The sequence below is a fragment of the Sphaeramia orbicularis genome, chromosome 9 (genome assembly GCF_902148855.1).
Source record: "Sphaeramia orbicularis chromosome 9, fSphaOr1.1, whole genome shotgun sequence".
NCBI classification, from domain to species: Eukaryota; Metazoa; Chordata; class Actinopteri; order Kurtiformes; family Apogonidae; genus Sphaeramia; species Sphaeramia orbicularis.
In genome coordinates, this window is record NC_043965.1 from 28,984,578 (window position 1) to 29,012,279 (window position 27,702).

At 39.1% G+C, this 27,702-nt stretch overlaps 5 protein-coding genes across 6 annotated transcripts; 2 read left to right on the forward strand and 3 right to left on the reverse strand.

The window, feature by feature from the left end:
• Positions 1 to 5,059: 5,059 nt before the first annotated feature.
• On the reverse strand, positions 5,060 to 8,876 carry wdr54 (WD repeat domain 54). 2 transcript variants are annotated; one of them, XM_030144328.1, is made up of 10 exons: positions 8,829 to 8,876; positions 8,227 to 8,499; positions 7,986 to 8,048; positions 7,670 to 7,736; positions 7,131 to 7,187; positions 6,588 to 6,715; positions 6,314 to 6,414; positions 5,858 to 6,020; positions 5,606 to 5,680; positions 5,060 to 5,479 (listed from the first exon to the last, which is right to left on the reverse strand). In XM_030144328.1, exons 2-10 carry the CDS (start codon positions 8,449 to 8,451, stop codon positions 5,348 to 5,350), a joined length of 1,011 nt encoding a protein of 336 aa, XP_030000188.1. In that variant the 5' UTR covers positions 8,452 to 8,499; positions 8,829 to 8,876; the 3' UTR covers positions 5,060 to 5,347. The 2 variants fall into 2 exon arrangements, with proteins under 2 accessions (XP_030000188.1, XP_030000190.1); XM_030144330.1 differs by lacking the exon at positions 8,829 to 8,876 and having other exon boundaries at positions 8,227 to 8,518.
• Positions 8,877 to 9,925: 1,049 nt separating this feature from the next.
• Positions 9,926 to 11,713, forward strand: c20h2orf81 (chromosome 20 C2orf81 homolog). Its single transcript, XM_030143851.1, has 3 exons — positions 9,926 to 10,178; positions 10,372 to 10,573; positions 10,679 to 11,713. The coding sequence occupies exons 1-3, from the start codon at positions 9,939 to 9,941 to the stop codon at positions 11,332 to 11,334; spliced, it is 1,098 nt and encodes a 365-aa protein (XP_029999711.1). The 5' UTR covers positions 9,926 to 9,938; the 3' UTR covers positions 11,335 to 11,713.
• A 514-nt stretch (positions 11,714 to 12,227) lies between these two features.
• Positions 12,228 to 27,619, forward strand: nol6 (nucleolar protein 6 (RNA-associated)). Its single transcript, XM_030143753.1, is given in 27 exon segments — positions 12,228 to 12,356; positions 13,636 to 13,857; positions 13,978 to 14,094; positions 14,186 to 14,365; positions 15,069 to 15,237; positions 15,364 to 15,498; positions 15,675 to 15,838; positions 16,427 to 16,547; positions 16,659 to 16,717; positions 16,818 to 16,919; positions 17,005 to 17,120; positions 17,870 to 18,047; positions 18,292 to 18,414; positions 18,784 to 18,932; positions 21,813 to 21,888; positions 22,257 to 22,397; positions 22,530 to 22,647; positions 22,805 to 22,900; positions 22,903 to 22,958; positions 23,119 to 23,282; positions 23,384 to 23,536; positions 23,647 to 23,744; positions 23,899 to 24,023; positions 26,044 to 26,133; positions 26,254 to 26,457; positions 26,937 to 27,038; positions 27,220 to 27,619. Coding segments are annotated over 27 exon segments (3,447 nt in total). The 5' UTR covers positions 12,228 to 12,317; the 3' UTR covers positions 27,370 to 27,619.
• LOC115425898 (zinc finger BED domain-containing protein 1-like) lies at positions 18,073 to 21,858 on the reverse strand. Its single transcript, XM_030143754.1, has 2 exons — positions 20,120 to 21,858; positions 18,073 to 19,956 (listed from the first exon to the last, which is right to left on the reverse strand). Exons 1-2 carry the CDS (start codon positions 21,614 to 21,616, stop codon positions 19,408 to 19,410), a joined length of 2,046 nt encoding a protein of 681 aa, XP_029999614.1. The 5' UTR covers positions 21,617 to 21,858; the 3' UTR covers positions 18,073 to 19,407.
• LOC115425899 (cocaine- and amphetamine-regulated transcript protein-like) lies at positions 24,110 to 25,087 on the reverse strand. The gene is made up of 3 exons (XM_030143755.1): positions 24,712 to 25,087; positions 24,473 to 24,556; positions 24,110 to 24,331 (listed from the first exon to the last, which is right to left on the reverse strand). Exons 1-3 carry the CDS (start codon positions 24,856 to 24,858, stop codon positions 24,224 to 24,226), a joined length of 339 nt encoding a protein of 112 aa, XP_029999615.1. The 5' UTR covers positions 24,859 to 25,087; the 3' UTR covers positions 24,110 to 24,223.
• Positions 27,620 to 27,702: the final 83 nt, after the last annotated feature.

The following is a 27,702-nucleotide window of genomic DNA, read 5'->3' on the forward strand; positions in this document are numbered from 1 at the left end:
CTAATCTAATGCACTTAAATCCCATTGCCTACCCATGCCTTCAAAATGATGTTACTGGGAATATGCAAGAGCGTGTGTGAATTTGTATTACTCATGTTATGGGGACATAAATCTGTTCACTGAGTCACTTGTTAGGACTCTGCTCCCTCATGGGCACAATATAATGTCCTTATAATGCAAATTGTTAAATTTGAAGATTAAGATGTATTTAGTAATGTAGTTTTAGGATTAAGTAAACTAAATATGGGTAAGTTTAGGATATAAGTCAATGTAATATCCAGTAAACACAATATGTCTGAGTTTATGCAAAATATTGGGATGATGCCAGTAATCATTGCTGTGTAATGGACTATTTTTAATTGATATCCTCTAACCTGATGGCTTTGCAGCTCTTTCTATTATTTGCAGTTTTAGTCTTATATTATCCATTATGAAGACTATCTGCTCCTCTTTCAATCCTGTCTTCGGCTTCTCTGCATTGTGCCCACTTAGCAGTACTATGTGGCAACAGGATGTGTGGATCTACACAAGTTTTTGCAACAACCTCAAACTCTCCACTATATCCAAGATGGAGGTGTTACAGAAGAGGGCTTGTTACTTCTATGATCTGTTTTCATATTTGGGATGAAGCTTGAATTTAATTAGTGAAATGCATCGTTTTACTGAGTGGTACAGTTTCATTGGCACTGCACAGCTTTGCTATTAGCCAAGGTTTTTAGAGATTGATGAATGAGAATGATGTAAGACTTTTCCTTTCAAAAGAGGGAAATTTATGTGTCTGCAAATGTGGTATTATGTAAAGATAATCAACCCCACCTGCCAGTAGTGACAAGGTGCCTCTATTACCAAGGAAAAGATGTGGTCATATGTATTACTATCATTTTTTAATAAAACTGAAAAGTCACAACATATCTAAATAGGAATGGGTGAGCAAATTATTAAAAGGAAATAGTGTCTGATGTGAGTTGCCTTGAACTGTTTTCATAGAACATCTGAGATACAGTAAGTCAGTCAGTGCTGTATGTTGACATACTTCCTCCTCATCTGAGGTAGAGGGGTTTGTCCCGGCAGGACAAGAGTGGGCGTACATGGCCTTCCATGGTACAACCTAATGATGCACAGAGGTTGTGGCTGCATGGTAGTGTTTTGTCTTGTCTTAAACCAAAAACAGTTTGTACCATTCGTACACATCTGTCCTGTGCCATGGCCTGCCTCAGAGCCATAACAAAAAAAACAGACCAAACACAAGAAGAATGGTTAAATAAAAATTTATTGTAAGTGGTTTAAGAAAGCAAAATAATCCAACCAAGAGACAAAAAAAAATTAAACCATGACAAACAATGTTCAAGGTACTTTTTTTTATCCCTTAGGGGCAAATGATTGTACTGAAGCAGCATGAACTCAGACCATAGAGGGTGGCTGGGGTCATTCAGGACTGATCAGGCCTGATTCAAAGTTCTGACCTTATGCAGGTGTGTAAGGTCATTCAAGGTCATTCCTGTAATTCTGCTGCACACCTTCACAGTACCCTGGAATCTTTTTTTATTTTTGATGTTGAGTCGACCAAATCAGCAGATAAAAGAAAAGGTTAAAACTGACTCAATAAAACAAGGATGAAAAATCACGAAAGTCCTGTCGACAATAAAACTAAAAAAAAACAACTCAAATAACAAAGGAAAAAAAGGTCTGAGCTGTGCAGCAACACAGCCCCAAATGAGCAGGGAAGAGACCAGATGCTGAATGCCTCTCAGGCTTTATAGTCAGATCCCGGGTGAATTCAGGAGACAGAGCACCTGCAGGCCCTAGAGCTAGAGCAACTAGATATAAACTAAGGAAAAGACAGGCAGGGCCTGCTCAAGCACTATCCACCCATGTGCATGTGGACAGACTGGATGAGTTGGAAAAATGTCTGCAGCTCCACATTCCAACTATCATAATCATAGTCAAATTAATAAATAATAACACACCCTTACATTCTACAACCAGGTGTTTTTCCTGTTAAACATGTCAGACAGAGAACAGAGAATAGTTGGAGTCCCTTCATGTGAACTTTTAACCTTTAAGATGCACATGGTATCATCATTAACATTTTTACTAATCATATACCCCAAGAAACAACCATCACAGTGAAATGTTACACTGAAAAGAAGCTTTATCACAGCAAAATGTTGGCATTACTCACCTGACATATTCAAAAACAGTATTGTCAAAACATCTATCAGTAAAATGTTAACTCTTCTGAACAATTTCAGTGATAAAAAATAAAGGTAAACAGTTGAGTGAATATCATAACTCTATGGGTGTTAAACAGTTGATTTTAAACATCTGTTTTTGTCTCATTGAAAATGAAGGAGAGAAATCCAACAGTGTGTGATACTTTACATTAGGGCCAAGGCAAACATGATCCCATTGGTAGAACTGGGTACTTATGACTGGGATCCTCTAGGAGCCCAAGGTATTGGCTCAACCATATTGAGTCATTAGGAGCAAACTGATCAACAAAGTCATGAAAAACTGTAATAGTTATAGTAAGCTCTATTATTATTAGTTTATATTATATGACATTACAAATATTATAAAATATTTTTTTCAAAAACAGTAGCTCACACTGACAGTCATGGATCAGCCTATACACTGGACACATGGGATGAGATGTAGATAATAATCATTCCAGTGCAGACGTTTATCTTTAGACCTTTACTTAACCTTCAACATATTCATATACATTTGAACCCCAAAGCAAACTGACACACACTCATTTGCAAATATTTGACCTGATTCCATTTCTGACCTCTGTTTGTCTACCTTTGAGCCATATTTTTCTATCTGCACTCCTGTCAGTCATTAGTGTCAGTTTCTCAGGTGTGTCAGTTTGTGCACCCACCCTGCACCCCGCCCTCCCTCGCCATTTCAATTTGTTTGAAACTGAACATCTATTTATACAACATGGTTTTCTGGTTTTCCTTCGGCAGACAACTGTCTGTGGCAGCAGACTGGAGGGGCTTTAAGCTCTTCATCCCCCCTGGTGAGGCTCTGTCCCAGCAGGCTTCATGACACAGGCACAGGCAGCTGCCATGAGGCTGGACAGGCAACAGATAAATTGCTCTTTCACCACCAAAATAATGAAGCTGTGCACAGATACGGTGGCGCATATAGAGCTACATACCACAAACACTAAAACATCAGGTCACAAGTGATGGATAATCCTGGATTGTGGAATGGTATTTGACAAACGGGGCTTGGTCGATACTTATGCTCTGCTTGGGTTGAACTAATGTGTCGTGTTGGTTATTAGCCTCTGCTAATACAAATGTGAGACTTTGACAAGACATGATGAATGGACAGTGGAGGAAAAAGGACTGCACCTTAATCACTTCATGATGACTTCTCTAACATAAAGGAATCCTATAATTCACCAACAGTGCAGGTCAATGCTTCTATGATTTCCTCTGTGATTTAAAGTGACACATTATTTCTGCTGAGGACTTTCACTCAAGGTATTGCAGGATCTATTTTTGTCTTGTCGCTGTCATTAATAAAAGATTAGAAGTGTCTACTGGGGAATATGAATGGGAGAATGTCAGTCTCATACCATTATTACTTGCCACATAAACACATATGCACACAGTTCACACTGAGCCACATCCATAACTGAGACCAGTTTATGCTGGGGTCTCATCTCCTCAATATTGTGTGCTCAGCTGTAACACCTAAGAGCCAACTACTGACAGCTATTACAGCCGTACACAGCATGAGTGGCCCTGGGGCTGTGTATGAGACTAGAGCCAGTTAACAAGGAATAAATGACTGATGTTGTTTGTCTTCCCTATGTTTTTCTCAGAAAAGCAATGTCATTCTCCTTTTTTGTAGCTGTTTGCATGGCTCCATGCCTCTTCTACTCCTTCAATCCTCTGCTTATTTCATGGATTGCTTTTGACCAACCTTGCCCTCTCTCCGTACTGTTCCAGTAAGTTGCATAATCTCAGTGTGTGTCGTTTGGGACCTCGTATTGACATCTAAGCCCTCCACTGTCCCACTCCAGCATTGGCCACCCCCACCCCAGAAAGCGGGAAACCATGACACAAAATACGTGGGAAATTATTGATTCTATGAAGAGTGTGTTTGTGTTACTATGCTGCATGTGTGTGTTTTACATTTGACCTAGCTATCAGCACGACATAACTGTCACTTGGTGCCTACCAAATTTAAGTTATATAACCTGTCATGTGTGTTGGCTCAAAACAGTCATCAGTTGATGTTATGTGACCAGTGTTGACTGCAAACCAGAAAAGACTAGAACTCAGGGATTTAATACACGCTTAGCCCTAGACTGACATACAGCACACAATTCCTCGCTGACCTGATTCTCCTTATCTTGTCACAGTAAGGTGGGTGGGATTACACTGATACCTGATTGCTTAATATGAACTGAAGACAACCAGTTGACCCTCACTGAACACGACGACATTTGTCAACCGTAAAACTGACCTGGCAAATTACGTTTCTCAAAGCATTTTTAGCTTGATTAAAAGTTTATATCTTTGGACTAAGAATGTTTCATTAAACAATATGTATTTTGCAAAAAAAAAAAAAAACTTAGGCATTCTGTTTCTGCACTTACTAAACTCACTAAAGTGTCAGTATGAACAAAATCTGTAACTTAACAGTCACAAGTGCAAGACAGTTTTAACAGATGCAGGAGGCTTGGATTGAGGAAGAATATGGAAATAGCAATTAAATACAAAAAATAAAATTGTACAATAATGTGACATGCATTATACATGATTCATTTTTCACATTTACTATCTGATATGAAAAGTGAATGTGATCAGTAGACTGTATCCAATCCCAGTATGCACAGCCTATAGCATTTTAGTCAACTCCACTCAGGTCCAGTCTGTGTGTACTGCGTTGGCGTTGTCCTGCTTGGAGATAATTATACCACTGCGTCATCTAGTGGTAAATCTGTGAAACGCAAGTTTAAAATCAGAACAGTAAAATTTCAACTGTGTAAAGAAAAAGGTTGCTGGTATTTGATGGAAGCAATATCAGTACCATAAAGAGGTGATATAACATTTTATTAGTTTTAAATCTATATTCACATACATGTAAACATCTGAACTGGGAAAATATTACAGAAACATTTTATAACAGTACCTGTGCATTATTTTTTTTAGGTTGTAATCTGCTTCTGTCCCTTTGTAGAGAAAAAAGACAAAAACATCATGATACAAAATAAAAAAAAACTTGACTTTAAATACTTCTCAACCTGACCCAAAATGTACCTGTTTTGACTCCGCTCGATGATCCTTAATACATCAACTTCAGCCTCAACTAATGTAAAGTCCTATGTCTGTGTGTAGCGGATAATCTCACTCAGGTCGTATCCTGTCACTGCAAAGGCATAGCCATCACCATCACAGAACTTGGCGCCGCAGATTTGTGTGTCTGTCACACACTCATTGTGTAGATGGGCAACCTAAGTGGAAACAAGAAAAGTATTAACAGTAGTAGCAGTTAGAGAGTTTGACAAATGGGAAAGGAGGGCATAACTGTAATGTGATGACCTTATTATCCATTTATTTTATATTTAAATAACTGTTACCTCAACAGTATTGGTCTCTGGGGTTAAAGTCAGATGCCACACTCTGACTAGAGAATCCTCTGCAGCAGACAGAAGCTAAAGCACACAAGCACAACATTACACAAAACAGTGAAATAAATTAAGTAGGACACTTACGAATAATATAATTTCCCCTTTTTAATTTAGAATAATTTGTCACTGTTAATGAAGTACAGAAATTTTCTGTAAGTCTTTAATTTTTTCATTAGTAATCATATAGTATATAGAGCTCACCAGGCCAGAAAAAGGAGCAATGTCCAGAGAGTAAATCCAGCGAGCATGAGCATTAATTTCAACATGCAGAATTCCCGTCACTGCCTCATACAGACGGATCTGGCCTGTACCGTAACCTGCCGCCACTGTACCTTTCCACAACTTGACAGATGAGCAGCTCATACTGAGTTGAGTGGTGATGATGGAGGATTATTACATTTAGGAAATAAAAAGGAAAACAAATTACCAGATTAGACCAGGGTAAGAAATGACACAACAATAAAATTAAATTAAACATACATATAATATTGTATGACGAAAGGAAGCAGAGGAAGTAAGGATAGTAAATTAGTTTATAACAAGTGATGACTGATTATAGGAAGTCGCGTCATATTTGTTGGATGTTAACAAAGTGCTGTCTCATGGCTCAGTTTTGTTTGTGTTTTTTTTTAATTTTCAAATAAGCAAACGTCTTACTCAAAACCAGGGATCTTGTTCAGCAACTGAAATTCCTCCCCAGACTTCCACACACACAGGTTACCTCCATCATCTGCACTGACCATATCAGCTATGCACTCCTGAAGAGAAGGGAGGGATTATGTAACAATACGGTTGTAATTCCCAGAAGTATTATGTAAAGTAGCAATGCATTTATAATTCAATGTAGTAGGCTATCTTGTAATTAAAACATGACTTGGATGGATAGATGACAGACAGCGCACACATTAATTGTGCACGTATTACCACTTGCCTGGCTGCCAGAACACTCTGATGCTATGTCAGTGATGGGCTCCTTGTGCTCCTCCACGACCTCAGACAAGGTGATGTTACTGCCTTTACTGGGAACATCAAATACTAAAATGGCGCCAGATGACACGCCTGAAGAAAGAATGAAGAAGGGAGAAATATGAAGGGAGGAATATCATACCATGTGCATGTGCAATCACAATGTAAATATGTAAATACTATTTAAATTTCAAAATGTTTAATTCAAATTCACTATTTATATAAATATTTATATGAATACCAAATTTCTCATTTTCACTTGTATTTCATTTCTCAATTGTGGCTTTTATTCTACCTGTATTTTTCTTCGCACTTGTGCGTTGTATGTTACTGCTGTCAACTGTGAAAATTTCCCCATGGTGGATTCAATAAAGTCTCATCTTTTCTGATCTGATCTTATCTTATCTTATCTCATCTTATCTCATCTCATCTCATCTTATATAGTATTGTGCAGGGTTTTCTAATATAGTTCTAAAAAACAGGTAAAAGTATTTTACTCAATACTTACCCACACATATATAGTTCTCCCACACTGCTGATATCCCTCGAGCAAACACGGCTTGAGCTGGCAGACAAATGTGTTTGTTAGCAACCTAGATTTGGTATGTAAGTCTGAAAGAAGTTTCTCTTCCACATGCACACATACACTATATAGGACTGAAACAGAGAGAATGGTGTTAAAAATGTATTTCAAAAATCAGCCGGTGTTCTTTTTAAATGTGTAGGTATTATACTGTTTTATAATGAATGACTGGACAAGAAGAGAGAAGAGTACACATTAAAAATGTTAAATACATTAACAATATGTGCAGGTACCTGGTGATAATTGGTTTAATTTTAATGATCATGTCCACCCTCTGAGGTCTATTTTATTTTATAATGACTGATCAGTTGTGATGAAACATTTACAGTAACAACAACTTTACATGTATTATAATATATCAAACAAATTACATTAGATTAATGCATAAAATTACATATTCCATTGTTTAAATTTTTCATGAAAGTGAGACAGATGGTCCTTCTATAAACAATATGTACGTTTACCTGTAGGTGTTTCAGGAGTATCCAGAGCATGCCAGTATACCATAATGGAGCCATCTGATTCATACATCTGAAATGACACATTTACATACCAATAAAAGGCTGCTGGAACCATTCTGGTAATGCTTTCATTTAGATTCATGCTCAAAGGGTAATCAGTTGCAAATTCTGTCTGGGCTCCTGCTCATTCATAATACACAACAACAATATATACAACAACAGGGCTGTGGGAAAAAAGTAATACAAGAAACAGTGGGTTTTTCAAACATGACAACTCCTGATGACAGCAGAGACAGAGCAAACCCACTTCAAAAGTTACCTGAATGCCCTTCTGAGATGTCACAACCAGCAAATCACGAGAAGGCAGAACACAAAATGCAGCCTGTCAAAGAAAATACAGATTTTTATTTTTTTTTTTTTTTTGCTTTTTGTAACACAGCCTGTAATTTGAGATTTACTTTTTTTTTTTTTTTTTTTTCAAATTAAAAATAAGGCTTATCTTGTGTTAGTATAAAAGTTTAGAAAAGCAACTCACACACACACACCTGTAGTGACCTTACCTGCATGATGAGGGATGTGCTTGTAGCCACATTGGGCTCCTTGGATTGCAGCTGACGGTGGGAGTAGTTCAGACCATCCCAGGACGCACTCACCATGTTGACAACATTTGCGTGGACCACCGTAAAGTATGTGAGGCGCCGTGGGGCGATGCGTAATACGCCAAGGTTGTTGTACAGCGCCGATGCACTGTTTTTTATTTGGATGCTTTTTTCTTTATGATACATCAGGCAATCTTCTGTGAACGGTGCAGTTAGTCGAAATGGCAGTGGGTGCTGTATTATCAATACATGAGAAGGAAATAAAGGTCAGTGCAACTAGAGAAATAAGTTGCATTAAAATCACTGTAAACATACAATTCAATTGGACAACAACTGGTGGTAGAAGGTAAATCCATTAGCAGCTAGCTAGGTGTGTTAGCGAGAAGGCATCAGTCACACAGCAAAGCAATACACAGAGAAAACCGTTATTCATTTTATGGTTTGACATGTTTCTGCGTCAAATTATCAAATGGCCAAATCTGTAGGAGCTGCCGAACGCAATTTTACAGATCCAATGAATAAGAAATAAGCACTTTTAAGGTTAACGTTAGCAACAGGATTACCTCCGCGTCCTACGCAGCCATAGAGACAACGCAACCCGTACGTCCTACGTCATCCATGCGTACTCAGTTGCTGAGCAACCAACGACACAGAGAAGTGGATACAGAAGGGTAAGGATACGAGCAAAGTGGAGCTGATAACTTAGCACTAGAAAATACTGATAAGTCGTAAGCCATATATTGCTGGTCGTTATCGAACTGCGGATAGAAAGATTAACTGTGTGTACATTACTGACAATTTAATGATAAAACAGACTGACGATCCTGAGGGTTTTAGAGACACCCAGCAAGGGCTAGGCTAGTTTAGCTAATGTTTTGTCCCAGACATCCTTTCCTTAGAGTTCTGTCCTGTGACTGCCCAGCGATATGATATATCTACGGAAGAGGATTGGGGTCACTGGGGGAAAAAGGGCAGAAAAAATGATAAAGGTCCAATATATTTTTACTATTATCATTCTGAGATTAAAGTCAGAATTCTGACTTTAATTCTGACTTTAATCTTGGAATTGTGACTTTTTTCCTCAGAATTCTGACTGTTTTAAATATTTTCTTTTTATTTTTGTTCTGAGATTAAAGTCAGAATTCTGAGGGGGAAAAAAAGTCTGAATTCTGACTTTTTTCTCAGAATTCTGACTTTTATCTCAGAATTCTGACTTTTTTTTTGTCTTTTCAGAATAATAATATAAAAATATATATATATTGGACCTTTTTTTTTCCAGTGGCCCTAAACCTCTTCCATATATATCTTAATAATATTTGCCTTAAAAAAATTTAAAGTGCAAACCCCAGGCAGAAGGTGTGAGTTGAAGAAAGTGAAGGGGTTCCAAGACAAACATTCACAAAAACATAACTATTGTGATACTTAGATACAAGTTATGAAGCAACCAATTAAAGTAGGACTTCTATTCACAATGTATCACACATTTGGGCAGTTCTTATATGGTATAAAACGTTTAATGCTGCATTCAAGTACTGTTTGTCCATTTTTGTTCCTTATGAGGAGATGGGACCATTTAACACTTATATTTGATTAGGTAGACCTATGATGACCCTTGGCTCTACTGTCTAAGCTAACTAAACCATTCCTCTCATCCTCTCAGCCATTGAACCAAGATGCCCCGCTCAGCAGCAAAGTCCCAAGCTGACAAATGTGGACGCAGGTCATCTGTCCAAGTGACCACACCTCAAATGCAGGACTTAGAAGTGGAATATATTATTCCTGGTCAGTTAACACAGAACCAATGGATGGACATGTTAATGCATGAGGAGGCAGAGGAGACAGTGGGGGAAATCATGGACGAATTGATGTGCAAGGTCATGGAAGGTTGTTTCAAGGTCTACATTGAAAGACAGGTAAAGTTCTAAAGTGTTGTGCATTTTATTAAATTTTTTAAAAATTATTATTTAACACATTGATGTTGAAGTCACAGTACATTTTTGAAACCAGGCAGTTTTATTTTCACTCATGACTGTCAAAGAGAAATCCATTTTTAGTACAGTTTAGGTAAGTATATAACCAGTAATGTTGGCTATCTTTGTTGTTAAGATGGCACCTTATTCTGCATTGTGGGCCATAACACACCTCACAGAGATTGTGACACAACAGTTCCTGTGCCACGATGAAGGAGAAAAATCAGAGGAAGCATCTAAAACAGAGGACTCAGAGCCTTTGCCAGCAATTCCAGATTCTTGGGCTCAAGGATGTGTGCCAATTGTATATCCTATGCCACCATCATACCTCATTTCTAAAACGGTAATTCTTCTAAAAAAAAATCCATTTCAGTTAATTATTTTGCTTTTTAGAAAGATTCCGTATAGAAATATGTTTTACTTCTGTAACTATCTGTGTGTGTAACAGGAGGATAATATTAACGAATTACCGAAGGAAACCGAAACAAGAGTACAAACAAGAGAACAGCATCATCTGATGGCCCAAACTAACATTTCTCCAAAGCTGTCAGTAAAGGAGACAAGTCCCATCAAACCTACTGATGACAGGAGCTACAAACGGTTTGTTCTCCACCCCCCACCAAATATTAATCAGAAGAAAAAACAGCAGAAGCATTCCCTTTCTAAGACTGTTTTGGGCAAATTACTCCCATCTCTGTCCCATTCATCTGAAAAAAAGGTCATGAAGACAGAAGCTGAAGAGCATTCCGTCGTCCATGACCATTTGCCAAGATTAGTAAATCAACATAAAGAACATCAGTCAATACCAAAGCTTGAATATTCCCAACTCCCTCGACACTTTATTACTCCCCAGTATGAGATTGTGGATAACAACTACACAAAAAATATCTCCAAGAAACCAAATAGAGACTCCAAAGTAGAACAAAGATGTAAGAAGCAGGAATCTGAATGGGCAGTTGTGCCCCAGAAGCCACAAACAAGTTATGTGAATCAGCCAGCAAAGAGAAGAGATGAAGTGGATGTCTTGGTGAAGAGGGTCTCTCTCCCTAGACCTAAAGGAGAGGGGATAGTGACCCCTGGGCCTCTCGGGACAAAGTGACCTTGGCCAAGGGTGTTTCTCTTTGGGAAGGTCAGGCACCAGAAAAGCCCCCTCAAATGCAGTCTCTGATCCATCCCATCAAGCAGACGCCTATAAAAAAACGTAATCTAGCTGTGCCAATGTTTTCTATGGGCCATTTTGTCAAACTTCCACCATCACTACAATGTGTTTCAGCTTTAAAGATGTTACACTTTGTGTGTTTTATTGCTTTTGTACTTATTTTTAAGCAGGAAAAACAATGTGTTGATTAAAAACTCCACATTGTTTACTGCTCATTGTAGACTATCTGTGAAAGATGTGTGTCATGTTTTTAAAATTTTGCCATTTTTTGACTTAATTTTCAGCGTCATTTTATCTATTCAATGTATCTATATTTGCACTGTATTGATAATATAAAATAAAGATATGTGTACTACAACTGATGTCGATGTCTCCTGCTTAAATATATCAAATATAGAGGCAGATCCTTTCAATATATAGATTGCAGCATTTTTAAGGACAAACACTGTCAAGTGATAAGGTGCAGATAATAAAAATAAAAAAAATAAATGCCCGTAAATACATAGTCTACGCTGAAAATGTCAATACTCAAGCAAATGAAATGGTTTGTAGAAGACTGGCGGTCCTTTGTATTGACTTTTTTTATGTAAGTTTTTCCACATAAATTGAGAATTGTCTTAAATTATATAGTTGATGTTCTTCATTCACACATAGCCTACTCTGAATTTACCGTAGATCTGTCCACTACGTCGTACTTGCACGCTAAACGTAAATTGCTTATACACCCAACCCTGCTAAAACTGAACGAACATTTCGGACCAATCACAATTCACCCCGTCGCTTCTGGACCAATCAGAGACGTATTGTGCAAGCAGCAAGTTTGCTAGGCCCTTTGCACATGTGAGAGCATTAGGAAGCGGCGCCTCTGTGGATGAAAAACGTGAATATATTACAATAAATATTATTTTATCAGCAGATCAGACATGAAGAAGAAAGACACAGCAGCAGAGGACACAACCGAGGTAAAACACACGAAGTTTACCGCCACTTAACCCATTAAACACATCTGTAGTATACGGATGTTAGCATGCATCCATTTACCAACACTCACATGAGTTGTAGATAGATAAACACTGATATATAGAACAGAGCTGCACAATTAAAAAGCAGTGTAATTGTTTAGTTTTTGTATGGTGATATTTTGGATTCTTTGTCACTTAACGGAGAAGTAATCGGTGAAACACGAATGAGAAGTAGTCTTGTTTTTGAGTTTTTTATTTACATTAACTCAAGTGTGTTTGTGTGAGCTCAACGAAAAAGATATACATAAAACTTAATGAATAGATACATAAGTTAGCCCATTTTCCTGGATATCCATGCAAATAGACTCAAATAGCAAATCACAACACAGTTATTACAGTATGACTTTCCAACAAATACATTTTTATATGCAATCTGTGGCATACGTTGGAATAACGTCCTATATCCGATTAGTAATATGATGGAATAATAATTTTTTATGTGTAACAGCAGTGGGTAAAAATATTTGTTATATACTCTCCAGACAAATGCTGAATTAACCCATAAAGACCTAGTGTGTCTTTTGTGGTAGCTCCCAAATGATTTTTTTCTCTCTATTTAACCTTTCTTGAGTGATTTGGTACCAATTATTATAATGTTATCCTCTGTATGTTGCAAATTTTCAGTGAAAATCAAGTATTTTCTGATATGTAATTTACTGATCATGTGAATGTTCATAAATGCTCATATTAAAGTTGAAGGTTATTATATTCTGAAACAGAGAAAACTGAAGAAAAACTGACTTTTTCAGCAGATATATCAATAACTGAAAATAAATCAAGTGTCTCCATCCACTGTCATTGATCCAAATCCATGGGTTTTACTGGTGAATCAATGTTGTAGAAGATGACGGTGTTTCCACGTTCACTATGGAGCCTCTGAACGTCCGAATGGGTCATACCTGATGACCATGAAAAGACGACAAACTGCATTTTGCACCAATTAGTTACATGGATTGATAGGGTTAGTGGATCAACAGGTATAGGAGTTTATATCAGTAGATGCTTTTGGTCGACAGTGGATGTTTGGGTCTTTATGGGTTAAACTAGATCTGCAACACTAATGCATTACTTGGGAAAAATGATTGACAATTTTGATGATCAGTTTAGGTATTATTCCAAGCCAAAATGGCATTTAATTTTCTAATCAAATGTGCCCGTCAAGTTTCAGGAAAAAATTTTACCCCTGGAGTGTTCATATTTTGCATTTGTCAATACCCAGATGATTCCATCAGACTTTTCTCATGAGAAGGAGGCTGACAAGGAATATGAGGCTCCAATTAAAGCCAAACGAAGCAAACCCGAGGATGCTGGAGGGGACGAGTTGGTCTATCACCCAGTGAAACTGTCCAGAAGTGATCTGTACAGACCACCGACAGCAGAGGAGCTGAATCAGCTGAAAGAAGCAGAGAGCTTGTTTCATTGCAGCCTCCTCAAAATGCAGGTGAGACCTTGCCGAAATGAACATTCTTAAATAAAACAATAAAAACTGTGACACAATTCCATAGAAAAACCGACTACATAAGTTTACATCTTCAGTAAATGTTGATGTTTTCATTAACAGATGGAGGAGCTACTGAAAGAAGTTGTCCTGAGTGAACGAAGGAAAGGGCAAATAGATTTATTCATTCACACAGTCACAAAGCTGCTCCAGACTTTTTCAAATTCCCAAGAAGTTGAGGTATGTATTCCAGACTGTCAATAATGTTGTGGAGTTGAACACAGTGATTCTGAAATGCTATGTTTTTACCCAAAATTGTCTGTGTTTTTAGATAAGTGATCTGTCATGGCTGTCTGGTGCAGTTCAAGTCCCTTTTATTATGGTCCCAAAAACAACAAAAGGAAAGTTCCACATGGCACCTCCTGCTTCTGTGGATCTTATTGGCAGCTACCCTCTAGGAACCTGCACCAAACCACATGTCATGGTGGATCTGGCTGTTACAATCCCAGCTGTAAGTCAGTCTCTCTTCTGTTTTCATCCTTGTAATGTGCTTCAGCAATACTTGATGCTTTGAGGGCTGTATTATCGTCCTGAGCTATGAGCAATAGGACACCAGAATCATTCAATTTTCACCATTTGTGTATGTTTGTTTGTTGTTTGTTTGTTTATTTATTTCAAATTTGCATTAAAACCAAACAACAAAAGGATTAAGTCCAACATTCCAAAAGGAGCGGGATGAAGTTTAATTTATAATCTCCCGCCCCCTTACCCCATCCTTCAACCTACCCTAATTTCCTACACAAAACACAAAATTGCTATACATATCAAGGATAGACTGTCCATTTTGCAGCAGCATTTCACATTAAAGTAAACTCTGTCCTTTTCGTAGCAGTAATAGTGCACATATTAAAAAATACAAATAAATTCTGTCCTGTTCATGACAATAATAGACATATTAAAAAACAAAAATACACTGTCCATTTCATGACAATAACACACATATCAAAAACAAAAGTAAACTATTCATTCCATAACAATAATACACAAAAAAATAAACAGTCCATTTCTTAGCAGTAATATACTCATCAAAAATAAACTATATCCAATTTATAACAAATACCCATATAAAAAACTAAAATATACTGTTTCCATTTCATGACAATAATACCCATATAAAAAAACAAAAATAAACTCTGTCCTTCTCATATTTTTAGGACATCCTCCACCCAAAGGATGCCTTAAACCAGAGGTATGCCCGAAAAAGGGCTCTCTACCTGGCAGGCCTGGCTGAGCATCTCATTTCCTCTTCTGACATTGGAACCATGCATTACTCCTGTCTGCATGGGAACCGCCTACGCCCTGTTCTGCTCCTGAGACCTCCAGGTTTATCTTCTTTATAGCATATTGAATCCAATCATTTCCTGGTCATCAGTCATTTCATTTCAAGGCATTATCACACTATTTTGGTGGTCTTGAGAACACAAGATGTGTTATGGTGTTGTCTTTCAGGCAAAGAGTCATCTAACTTCACTGTACGTGTTCATGCTTGTCCACCTCCTGGATTCTTCAAGCCAAGCCGCTTCCATCCCCAGAGAAATAACATACGAACAGAGTGGTACACCGGTTTGCAGACCTCTCAGTCTGGTAAATAAATATATATTACTGGATATTATAGACTTATTTATCTATCAAATGTTTCATCATTTTATCTTCAGTGGTGGTTATCTCTGTATTCTTGACCCATTTCTTTTACCTGTAATGCATGCAACACTCTAATTTCTTTGTTGTTGTTCTTTGCTTCTTTTTTTTGTTGTTTGCAGAAAGCACTGAGCCTCCTACACCACACTATAACAGCTCTATTCTTGGGGATCTACTGCCCAGGGCTCACCTCCAGTTTCTTTCTGCTGTCAGTTCTCAGTGCCCAGCCTTTACAGATGGAGTGGCTTTACTGAAAGTCTGGCTTCGTCAAAGAGAGCTTGACCAGGTAAAGGCTTACAGTGGCTCTGTTGTTCACTGGACTTGGCTTGTGTATAGTTGTCATGTACACAGGAAAAAAATCCTGTCCAGACAAGCACTATTCTAAGAAAAATCTATAACCACATGAAAATAAAAAAACACAACTGAAACATTATCAGCAGCATATCACACAAACAGTTGGAGAGGGTTGGAAGAAGTTATGTGTGTGAACTGATAGCAAATATTAGGCGCTATTGTACTTACTCCAATACTCTAGGTCTTGTCTTAGTATAGTACCCTCTGTTTCCAGCTCCCTCATGACAAGGATATCATGACCATCATTTAAAAAAAATTGCTATGGGTGATTGGCAGTGGAATCCAGCTGCAAAAGCAGTCATTTCTGAATAGTTTCTCCACCATTTCTGTCTTCATGCTGGACAGATTTTTCCAGAAAGTAATTTTTTAGCGACCCAAGGCTTCCATTGCAAGTGGATGGGTGAAACACATGGATAAATTTATAAGTTATAAAGTCCCATGGACCTGTGGACTTGACACTGCTGTATGTATACTTATATATTCAAGTATTATTCTTATGCTGCTCTTTAAATTTTTCAAGGGCACCGGTTGTTTTAATGGATTCCTTGCTTCAATGCTCATGGCTTATCTCCTGACGACTCACAGAATCAGTAACACCATGACAGCTTATCAGTTGCTCCGAAACAGCTTGAACTTCCTGGGTAAGCAAGCTTTAAATCTGCATGAACTAAGATATAAAAGTATAATGTGAAGTTCTGTTTACTGTGATTCGCCTATCTAGTTACTTATCCACCTTTCTTTCCATGCTACAGCATCCACAGATCTGACAGTGAATGGAATTAGCTTATCCAAAGATTCTGATTCTACAGCTGTGAGTGGTCTTGATTAACATCCAAAATTATTAAATGCAGTTGATGCACAGTCTTATTTGCCTCTACATACATTGTTGTATTCCATCTTTTTTCCTGTAGCCATCTCTTTCGGAGTTCCACAGTGCTTTCCAGGTTGTGTTTGTTGACCCATCCGGGCACCTGAACATGTGTGCTGACATGACTGCTTGTACCTACAAACAGGTATGTGCTGTAAACAAATAAACACTTTCAACTGGACTCATTCTTAGCACACCTGGATTAACTTGAATGTTTAACTCGTCCACAGCTGCAGCATGAGGCATCAGTTTCGATGCAGTTTTGGGACAACCCTACGGTGGATGGGTTCCACAGCCTCCTTATGACCCCTAAAACAATGATAAGGACAAGTGACCATGTCTTCCAGTATGGCATCTTTTTTTTTTTTTTTTTTTTTTAACATCTTATCTGTTAATACAGCATTAACTACCAATATCTGATGTACTGTTAAGGCATTTTACTTCAACATTTCCCCACACATCTTTGATATTCATCATTTTCTTTTGTTCCTTGACATGTCATTGTCTTAACTAAAACTTTTTAGATAGACAGACAGATAGGACTTATGTGTACAGCAGCATAACAATGCAGCTTTTTATTTTCCTTTACATGGTTTCTGCGGGTCATTAAAAAGTTTTAAGTCATTAAATAGATTTTGCAAAAATTAAGACCTTAAATGGCATTAAAAAGTATTAAATTCGACATTCGAAGGCATTAAAAAAGTAAATACACTTGATGGAAAAAAAATGTTAGTTACGATTTATTTTGATTATATAAACATTTAATCATTTTGATCAGTAGTGTGATGATTGACAGGTGGAACCCTTTAATTGGATATTGTTTACGGCCAGTGCACGAAGTCACAACACCAGATGCTTGGAATGCAACATGCTGTGAGCGTGTTCATGCTGTGGCAAAAGAGCGGAGGGAATATTAGCAAATGTTGGAAAAATGGGAAAATGCAGGTTTCAGCAGAATTGATTGGAGGAGGAACTATTCAGAACCTGGTTAAAGCCTGTCGAAACCCTGCTTTAATTGTATGTTCCTTTATTGTGCTGTTTTGCCTCATTATCATCAGAGTGGCCTCACTTCAGTTCTGCTCATCTCCCACTCAGGTTATGTGAGCTAGTGAAGCTTCAGTCAAGCTGTAAGAAACTGAATCTCCTCAGTGAGCTGATGGATTACAGTGGAAACTATGTCCACACAGCGCTCCCTTATATTCTTTCACTGCTTCAGCAAGGACTGGGCCAAAGGATCCATCTCCTCACCCACTCCCTCCCTCCTGACCCTGAGGTACATGACATTTCTTTTCAATGAACAGACTCATCAGTGTCTCTACCCTGTTCTATGGCATTTCCTGTAACATCACCACAGGTTTTTCACGTGTACTGTAAAATATCTCATCTACCAAATTAATCTGACACAATTTTCCACATGGTTTCAAGTGAATCCTGTTGTTTTCATATAACAGTCACGTTACAGTTGGATGTTTTAAGGAACGATTTTAGTAAACTCTCTGAACATTTCGTCATTACAGTGGTCTGTGGAGAGCGAAGCACCAAAGTACAAAGACCAGCCTCCTCTCTCCTTCGGTTTGCTTTTGAGGCCAGAGCTGGCAGTGTCTGTCCTGGAGAGAGGCCCGTCTGCAGACAGCCCCAAGGTTAACATCACCAGTCTTATGTCTATGCATAAGTGTGTGCCGTTATCCCAATAGGGTTAAAAACAAGCAACTTCATTTTACTCTTAATTAGTACAATGGTAAAGAAATGTACTTACAATACTTTACACATAAGATGACATTTGTCAGGAATCTTACACTTTACACAAGCTCAGTAATCACCACAGATATTTTCATCACCAATGTGGCTACAAATCTTTTTTTTCAATTTCTTGTGAACAACTAATCTACTACGTACATTTCCGTTTGTGTGTGGAATGTGTTCAGATGTTTTCTTCCATATGGCGGTGTAGTGTCTTTGCTTGCTGTTGACATCCTTCATAGTAAACACTGTTCGTGATCTTGTACCAGGCGGCTGAGTTTCGACAGCTGTGGGGCTCTCGCTCTGAGCTGCGTCGTTTCCAGGACGGTGCCATCACTGAGGCTGTGCTCTGGGACGGAGAGAAGATCTGCCAAAAACGACTGGTCCCGAGACAGATCATCACACACCTGCTGCTGCTGTATGTACTTTTAAGATGCTGTACTTCAATATAGAAGCAAATGAATACAGAGAGAATTTATTTTTACCTGTTTTTTTTAGAGTCAGTTTTGTTGTTTTTTCCAATGCAACAACCATGTACAAAAACCTCTACGATAAGGTATCTGTGTCACTAATAGCTAAAGTTTAGATGCACTTTGCTAATCTAGACTAGACAGTTGGGGCATGCTTCGATCAGATATTAACTGACAAGAATACCTTGTCTCCTTTTATTTATGCAGTGTATTGCTGACAAATTTTCTCTGGCACAATGCCCATTTTTTCAGCCCAGTGTATCAGTCTCAACTGACAGTACAACTGACAGCAGCTGTTAAGGGGAGTATTTTTCACTTTGCTGACAGACCTTTTCAGCACCAGCAGGTGTAAAAGTTTTACAATGGGGAGTACTTGCTTCTGACCCAGTTTCAGTATCATAAATCTTCTTTGTGTAATGTAATTTACATATTTCTGTTAACAAAGATCATCATGTTAACATGCTCTGGGCTAAGTCTGGTACGCATCATTGCAAACGTTTGTCCAGTATCAGACAGTAAAGAAGGCAATGACACTCCAGGCACACACAGATAGTGTCGTGCCAGAGTTGCCAGTTTGGGGAATCGTGGTCCATTTACCTTCCACCAGTCAAGAGGGTTAATGTCCAGTGAGGGAGCAATGTCTCTCAAATAGTAATCAACTTGAGCCTCAGAGTCAGTGGCATAGGAGGAACTATAATTGTCTCCTAGCAGTAACATCATGGTGTTTTTTGTGTCACTTCTCATTTGTGAGGGCAGAGCCACCTGGCTAACATCGGGTGTAACCAGAGTCTCCTGCTGTTCGTCTTTTGGGCTCACTGTATTAGTAATCGCATCTAACCTTGAAACCAATTCATGCAGTTTAACTTTTGCAGCCAGTCGCCCTGTTGGTGTCAGGAAGCTAAGATGTTTGTGACGAGGGTCCAGCATAGAAGCAATCAGAGCTGGTTTGGAGGCTAGGTCATTAGAATCAACCTATAAAACAATAAAAAGAAAAGAGCATGTGGATAAATAGGTGAGAATGCAGAATATTCATAATTTATGCACACATAAATATTCCTTTAAAACAAGTTCCACTAAACTCACAACCAAATAATTCATTCTCAGTTGAAAGTGACTGACATTAATTGATGCCTACCTCCATGTGATTTCTAAGTGACTTCTGAACTTTCAGCTTGAACTCAGAAACTTGTTCAACATCACTCTCCTTTGGTATGAGGTGTATTTGTATGAGGCTGAATGTGATTGGATAGATGTTTGATATGGACACCTCTGTTTCAGCAGATATAACTGTAGTTGCCCATTTCAGTGTTGCCAGCACTGGTGTGAAATTCTCAATGATTTGCCAGTAATCGTCTTCAATTTCAAGGGCTTGCGCCTCCTGTCTGTTTGTGACTGTGCGATCTGAGAGCACCGCTTTAATCGCCCACCGTTGCTCAAGCAGCCGTTCAAACATGTCACATATAGTGTCCCATCTGGATTTGCTTGACTGGAGGAGCTTGTGTTGAGGTAGGCACATCTGAACTTGCTTTTGCTCCAAGGCCTCACTTGCGAGCAAATTGCTGTTAAAGTGCTTCACTAATTTTCCTGCAACTACAATAATGTGAAGTAGGTCATTATTAAGGCCATCATTGACTGCCTGCTGTAATGTAGTGGCAAAGCAGGGAGCGTAGCCCCAGGTGACATGGCCACAAGTATAGGCTGACACAATGTCCTGTGTGTTATGGACACATGCTGTGACCTTCTCTTTGATACCCCAGGTGTGCACAGTGTTGAGAAGCCTCTCCGAGACACTGTCAGCAGTAATGTGTGTGTCTGATGGAAGCTTGTGTGTTTGCAGAACAGCTGACCTCCCCTGCCAGTCTTCAGTTATGAATGAACAGGAAACTGTAATGTACTTCTGATATGGGAGAGCTGTCCAGCAGTCTGCAGTTAGAGCCACCTTCTCCACTTTACTAAGCTGCACCATGAGTTCTTCCACCTTCTCATGGAAATGTCCCTCAACAAGGCGCAAAATATCACCCGCAGAAGGCATTTTATAATTATGCACAGTGTACGCAAGCAGTTCACGAAAACCATCCCCATTAACCACAGTGATGGGCAGCATGTCCTTCTGTATCATTCTGGAGATGAGCTCGGTCACTTCTGCATGTGTTGCCAGTGCCATGCCGTCATGAGGCATCGTGTCTGAGTGTTTGTTTTTGATGTGGTACATCATGCTGGTGGTGCTGCTCCTGTATTTCAGCTTTGTGTCACACATGGTGCAGTGAACCTCGTCGTCCACTTTGATGAAAATGTCCCAGACAGAGCTGCGTTTCAGGCGCTTTCTCTCAACACACTCCGTTCCACGCTCAGATGGGCCGGTCACGTTTAGATTGGGCGCCATTAAAGAAAGCTGCATGTCTGAGTTAGCACTACTGTCCTCATCGATGCACTGGACGGCGCAGATAACGGGCTTCTCGTCTTCGTCTGCCATTGTGTTAGAAGGATGATGCCTGCTCATGTGGTTAATCATGGAGCTGGTGGCTCCACCGCAATACTTTAACGTAGCGTTGCATTTCGTGCAGCGGACAAAGTTTCCCACTTGCTCAAAGCAGTCCCACACAGAGCTACGTCTCCTCCCCGTTCGTTTCATGTTTTCCTCTGGCTAACGCGACCTGGATGTTAGCAGGCGGCTAACGTTAGCACCGACTCTCAGTGGGTCTGAGATGATCAAGATTACAGTTACGGCATGTCTCACCTCAGCTGACAGGCTAACGTAACCTGAACGCGGAGTTTGTGAGGACGTGATTTTCTTAAATTCTTTATTTTTTTTCATTTTTTTTTTTCAGCCATGCAGATATTCCTGAGTCCTGTGTGCGATATGTTGGGGCGATTGTCGATGACGTCATCAAAATGGAACGCAAGGTAAAAATAAATAAAACTTAAAATGTAATACCTGTTGTAAAATCAAAGAAAGAAAGATTATAGAAGACCAATATTGTGATCTAAACCCTATGCTCTGCTTCTAAATATTGTACTACATACATATATTAGCTTTTTTTTCCTGATTATTATTTATTGTGTTGCCTAAGAGCTGATTTCATGAGTTTATAATATTACTTGTATTGACTCAAATGTTATTATGTTCATATCATTCATTGTTGAGATATGATTACCAGAAAATAGTCAACCACAAGGGGGTGTTAGTGGCATGTTTCGCCACTACTGGAATCCCTGCATCTGCTGTGCGATATGGATAGACAGTATAAGTCTGATGGTTTTATTCTCCTCAGGTGCCTAGTACTGGAGAGGAGGAGGGTTTATTGGTTGTGCAGTCATTCGATGACCTGAGTAGAAAACTTTGGAAGCTAGAAGGGTTGCCCCTCTCCATCACATCTGTCCAAGGAGCCCATCCTGCACTTAGATACACACAGGTAAAGAAGAAACTGGGGACAATATGAGTTAATGCGGTATTTATGGTTGTGGATAATAATAAGAAGAATAAGAATAGTAATGTTAACAATTTAAAAGCAAAAAAATGAAAGTTGACATTTCCTTGCTTTCAGGTCTTTCCACCTCTTCCTTTGAAGTTGGACTACTCATTCTTTGACAGAGATAAGATTTCTCGATCACTGATGCCAAAGGAAGGCAAACCATGCCCTGCTTACATCACTCCTATCACAGGTTAGACACCAAACCAACTCTTTGAAACATGCTTACTCTTGTTTCGCATCACTAGTTTTTGTTATTTATTTCTTGACATGGCATGAAAAAGGCCAAGCCAGAGGTGTTAGTTATGCAAAACCTTCATTTTGTGTTTCAATGTAACCTGTTTCTGCAGTGATTTGTCACATGGAGGGAAGTGGAAAGTGGCCCCATGATCCACTCGCCATTCGCCACATCCGAGCTGCGTTCCACATCAGCCTGGGAGAATTATTAATAAGCGTCATAAATATGCATGCAGACCCTGCTCCACACACTTGGATGTGTGGAAGGTAACTTTTTGAAACACGCACAGTACAGTTATATGTGTAACATTACACCACTTATAGAAGTAATTCATTTATTGTTTTATGGTCAAACTAATTACTGGTGCATAGTATCTCTTGTGTGGCCTTTTAATAGAATAATTTTTGTATGTTTCCTCCTATCCAGGATGGATTGTTGTTCCGCATCCAGGTAGCTTACCACCGTGAGCCTCAGGTTCTGAGGGAGAGTGTGAGTCTTGGTGGGCTGCAAGTTGTGAGGGACAATGAGGAGGCTCAGGCCTTGGAGATGGCCACTATACACAAGCCTCTGCTTACCAGCACGTTGCATGGGTGGGATTAAAGTTTTATCTGTTATTTTTCTGTCTTGCATCATCAGTTTCTTCATTATTTCATCATCTTGTACATTTTATTTTGCTGTTTTTGTTTGACAGGATCCAGCAGCAGCACACGTGCTTCGGAGCAGTGTGTCGTCTGGCCAAACGCTGGCTGGGTGCTCAGCTCTTCAGCAGCGACATCACAGAAGACACAGCAGACCTGCTAGTGGCGTCGCTTTTCCTACAGCCTGCACCTTTCACTCCTCCAGGGTAACAGCCAGTTTTGTTTTGTCGCGATCAGACTCACGTGTGGCTATGCATCCTTTCACATACCTTTGTTCGTTCAGTAGGTCATGTGAATGAAGTTCAGTCTTGTTTAGCTCTCCTCAGGTGGGCTTCCTTCGTTTCCTTCATCTCCTCTCGTCCTTTGACTGGAGGAACAGCCCGCTGATAGTCAACCTCAACAACCAGCTCTCAGGCAAGCACAATAACATATCCCCTCTCCCTCTGTGTCACACAAACAAATCCTTTCTGACCTTTTTCTATTTACACACACGGCATACTTTCACATCCTGCTTGTATGTATTATGGTTTCCAAGTATAATTGTTGTTCACCTCTATGTCACGTGTAGTTGCCGACTATACAGAGATCAAGAATGACTTCATGGCCTCCAGAGAGTCTTTGCCTGTCATGTTTATTGCTACGCCTAAAGACAAAAAAATATCGGTGTGGACCAAGCGAGCGCCAAGTGTACAGGTCAGAAGAAACACAAATACAAGTTGATATTACACAGTAGCATATTTAATACATAAACACTTTCACTTGAATTACAGTTGGTTAAAATTAAAAAGACACAAAATAATACTTGAATACAGACATCAATTTCATAAAAGCCTATAAATATTATATATATACTAATAATATATGTTTTGTTTTTTAAGATATGTAAACAGGAATCACAAGCAACGATGTAGAAAAGAGTTGCATGTTCTCGGCAGAGCACAGTCGCACAGTTTTCCAATCCTGGAGCCTTTCCTCAGAGCACACTGGTCTCCTGGGTCACACTGAAAAATATGAAAACAATATTAGCAGTAAATAGAAGTTACTATGTTTCTAGAATGGTTATAAATTTGCTCAGAGAGACTAGCTTGAAATAGACAGAGTAGATTGAGTTTCCAGATGGAACGAGTTGTGGCATTACCTACCATAGGCAGATAGCCATGCTTTTTTTTAAGCGCTGGAAATGGATTATTCTGAAGTCTTTCCAAAACCCCATGTAAATCACTGATCTGAAAATATACAAAGGCAGTCATGAACATTCTAGCATAATGTAAAACAATAATTAGCATTCTAGAGAATATGAGCAGTGATGAGAGCAACTACAACTCTCCAGTTGTCTTAGAATTACTGCTGTGTTTTTAGGAGAACGTCAGATGTTGCTCACCAGTTGCTTTTCTTTGCCCTTATCTGTCGCTGTGAAATAAGTTGAATATTTAGTTTTGTATTCCTCTGTTTCGACAAGACCATGGCTGTAAAGTAGTCCAGCGGCACATAGTAGTGTACAGAAGACGTACACGCACCAGCTCCCCATGATGTGTAGCTGACCCACATAAGCTTCCTGTTCTCACCCACTTCACTCCTTCTGCAAGTCCAGGTTTAGCACTGCGCCTCTGAGAGTCCTCCTTTATAACAGTGGCAGAGGGCAGGACCTGTGTGCTCCATGACATCATCATGGGCCATGTTCACCATACATTAGCATTTGGATGTTAATTATGTTGACCTATCTGGAAGCTTAAGGTTTGTCTGATAGTTGGTTTCACATCTTCAACAACAGCAAGACTCAAAGCAGCAAAATCATAGGTAATGTTAATGATCCTGGACTGTAGTATTTGTTATTTGCTGAATGACCACTAGAGAACAGGTTGTGATAAGGGGGAATCAATTAATAAATTATCATTGGAGTCTATTTCTTAACCTCCAGAGAAACAGATATGGGTTTTTGTCCAAGTTTGAGAGTTTTGCAGCTTTTTAAAAAAATAAATCCAAAAGCTGAGCAAAGAAATATGTATCTGGAAGAAGTGTTGCATTGTGCTGTTTTCACTCGACATTTTTTTCATGCAAAAAAGAGGAAACTTGTACCGTCTTGGTTCTCAGGAGGTTAATGAATGTTTGTAAAAGCCATCAATGTCTGTAATAGATACAGTATGGAAATATAGCTTCGGAGAGTACTTGAAATATTAAACATGTCTTTTGTTTTTTTCACATGACCACATGCACAAAGAATATAAACATTTGCACTTTTAACAGGCCCTGGTTAAAAACAGTCCAACAATTATTCAAAGATTCTTTATTGTCAGTTCACTTGATGCATAGAACATACAGAGAATTGTGATACTGTTTCTCTCTCACCTTGTTCAATGTCATGTGTTTAAAAAAGAGATAAAAATTGAATAGGAATAACTAAATGGTATAAAGAATAAACTAACTGGATATAAAGTATACATGTCAATCTATTTACAGTAGCAGCAGTAGTGCAATGGGGGGGGGGGGGGGGGGGGGGGGGGGGGGGGGGGGGGGGGGGGTGTAGAGTTCAGCATCCTGACAGCCTGACAGACAAAGCTGTATTATATGTACTGCTCTGTAATATCTAATTTATTTTCATCAATTATTGGCCATTTTTTTGATTCTGAGAAATTAGTTATATTAATGCTACTTTACAGCAGGTGTGAGCCATGGTCTCATCTGTTTTGTTTGTTTGCTTAAAATGGGATTTCAGATGCTGCAGCGGGTAGTGATGGTGGCTGCAGAGAGTCTTAAGGTACTGGAACATCAGCTGATGGACAGTAGCCAAATCCAAGATGTCAGGGTAAGTCAAAAGTGCAATGTTCACTTCATTATCTCCTAAACTACCCATCCTGTGATTTATTCATGATCTGAAAGGTTGATTGTTTTTAGAATTATGACGCTGCTGTCTGTGTTTGTGTAGGTGGTCTTTCGTCCTCCTCTGGATGTCTACGACGTGTTGATTCACTTGAACCATAAGCAGGTCCCCCTACTCAACCAGGCCGTGGATCCACCTGCTGTCACCTTCAGCAGGGGCATCTTAACAGACAAGTCAGGGGCCTCATCAGGAGGGGCCTTACCCGTTGTTGACTACAACCCTGTGTCCCTCTACCTGACAGAGCTCAGAGTGAGTCTTGTGTGTTTAGGAACCGTTGATATGTAGAAGACTACGTGGCGCTAAAACAGCTTATTGACTGAGGAAGTGGGGAAATTTGCATGACAGGATTTACGCATACAGGTTTCAGCTGTTGTGTTCACAGCAGAAATATATTCTGCATGACCTGCAGCAGCCTCATGACAATAAAATGAACTGGGAAGAAAAATACTAGGTTGTAGGTGCATTATTTCACAACAGACAAAACAACAAATACAAGTTTAGGTCCGTTAATGTAGTATCATGAAGTAAAATATAATTTAAAAAAGATTTTAATGTATGTTTAATGTAGTTCACCTCCATCTCTCATCGTCCCGTCTCTAAATCTAAGGTATAACAAGATGTTTACTTCATCACCTTTGGGGGGGAAATGATTTCACAAATTTATGAGTCTCTTTAAAGTTTTGGAAAGTTGATCTTAGTCCCTTGAATCTATTCCAATTTGTTTCCAGGAGGCTTTTGGAGACCTGGCTCTTTTCTTCTGCGATCCCTACGGTGGAACAGTAATCACTGTTTTATGGAAACCGAAGGCCTTCACACCAATGCCCTTCAAGGTAAAAGCTTAGTCTCTCATGTTTTAAGACATCAGTGCAGGGAAAAACCCCTTTTGGACTGTTGAGAGAATTCCACAGAAAATGGCCTTGTATCATATGTCTCCTGCTCAGTTCTTATTTCACTTACATGTCGACATCCGCCGCCTCGGCCCAATTCTCTTTCTCTTTCTATATCACACAGACCTCACAGGCATCCGCTCGGAGCGTGGAAGTGACTGGAGAAGTCGTAAATACTCTTCCCAACGTTGAAGCGATACTGGAGGACTTCAAGATCATTGGAAATGGTTTGGTCAAATCAGTGGAAGTCAGAAGTGAAAGATGGTCTATTTAGATAACGCTGACAACACACAGACGCATCTTTTTCTACATAAACATTACATATGGCATCTGACAGTCGCAACAGAGAAGTTGCTTTGCTGTATTCTTATCGGAAGAGAAAAACGGGAACACGATTGTACATCTTGTTAACATTGTTTTTCTGAACATTGTAAATCTGTGTTAATGTAGCTGCCATAGACCAGTCATGTATTTGTTTAGGTGATGCTGTACTATGTCTAATAAAGACACGTCTGCCATTTCCAATATTTGATTTCCATGCCTGCCCATAAGTCCAACAACTGAAAAGGAAAATGGTTTCTGTGTGTCAGGATATTTCTCATATTTG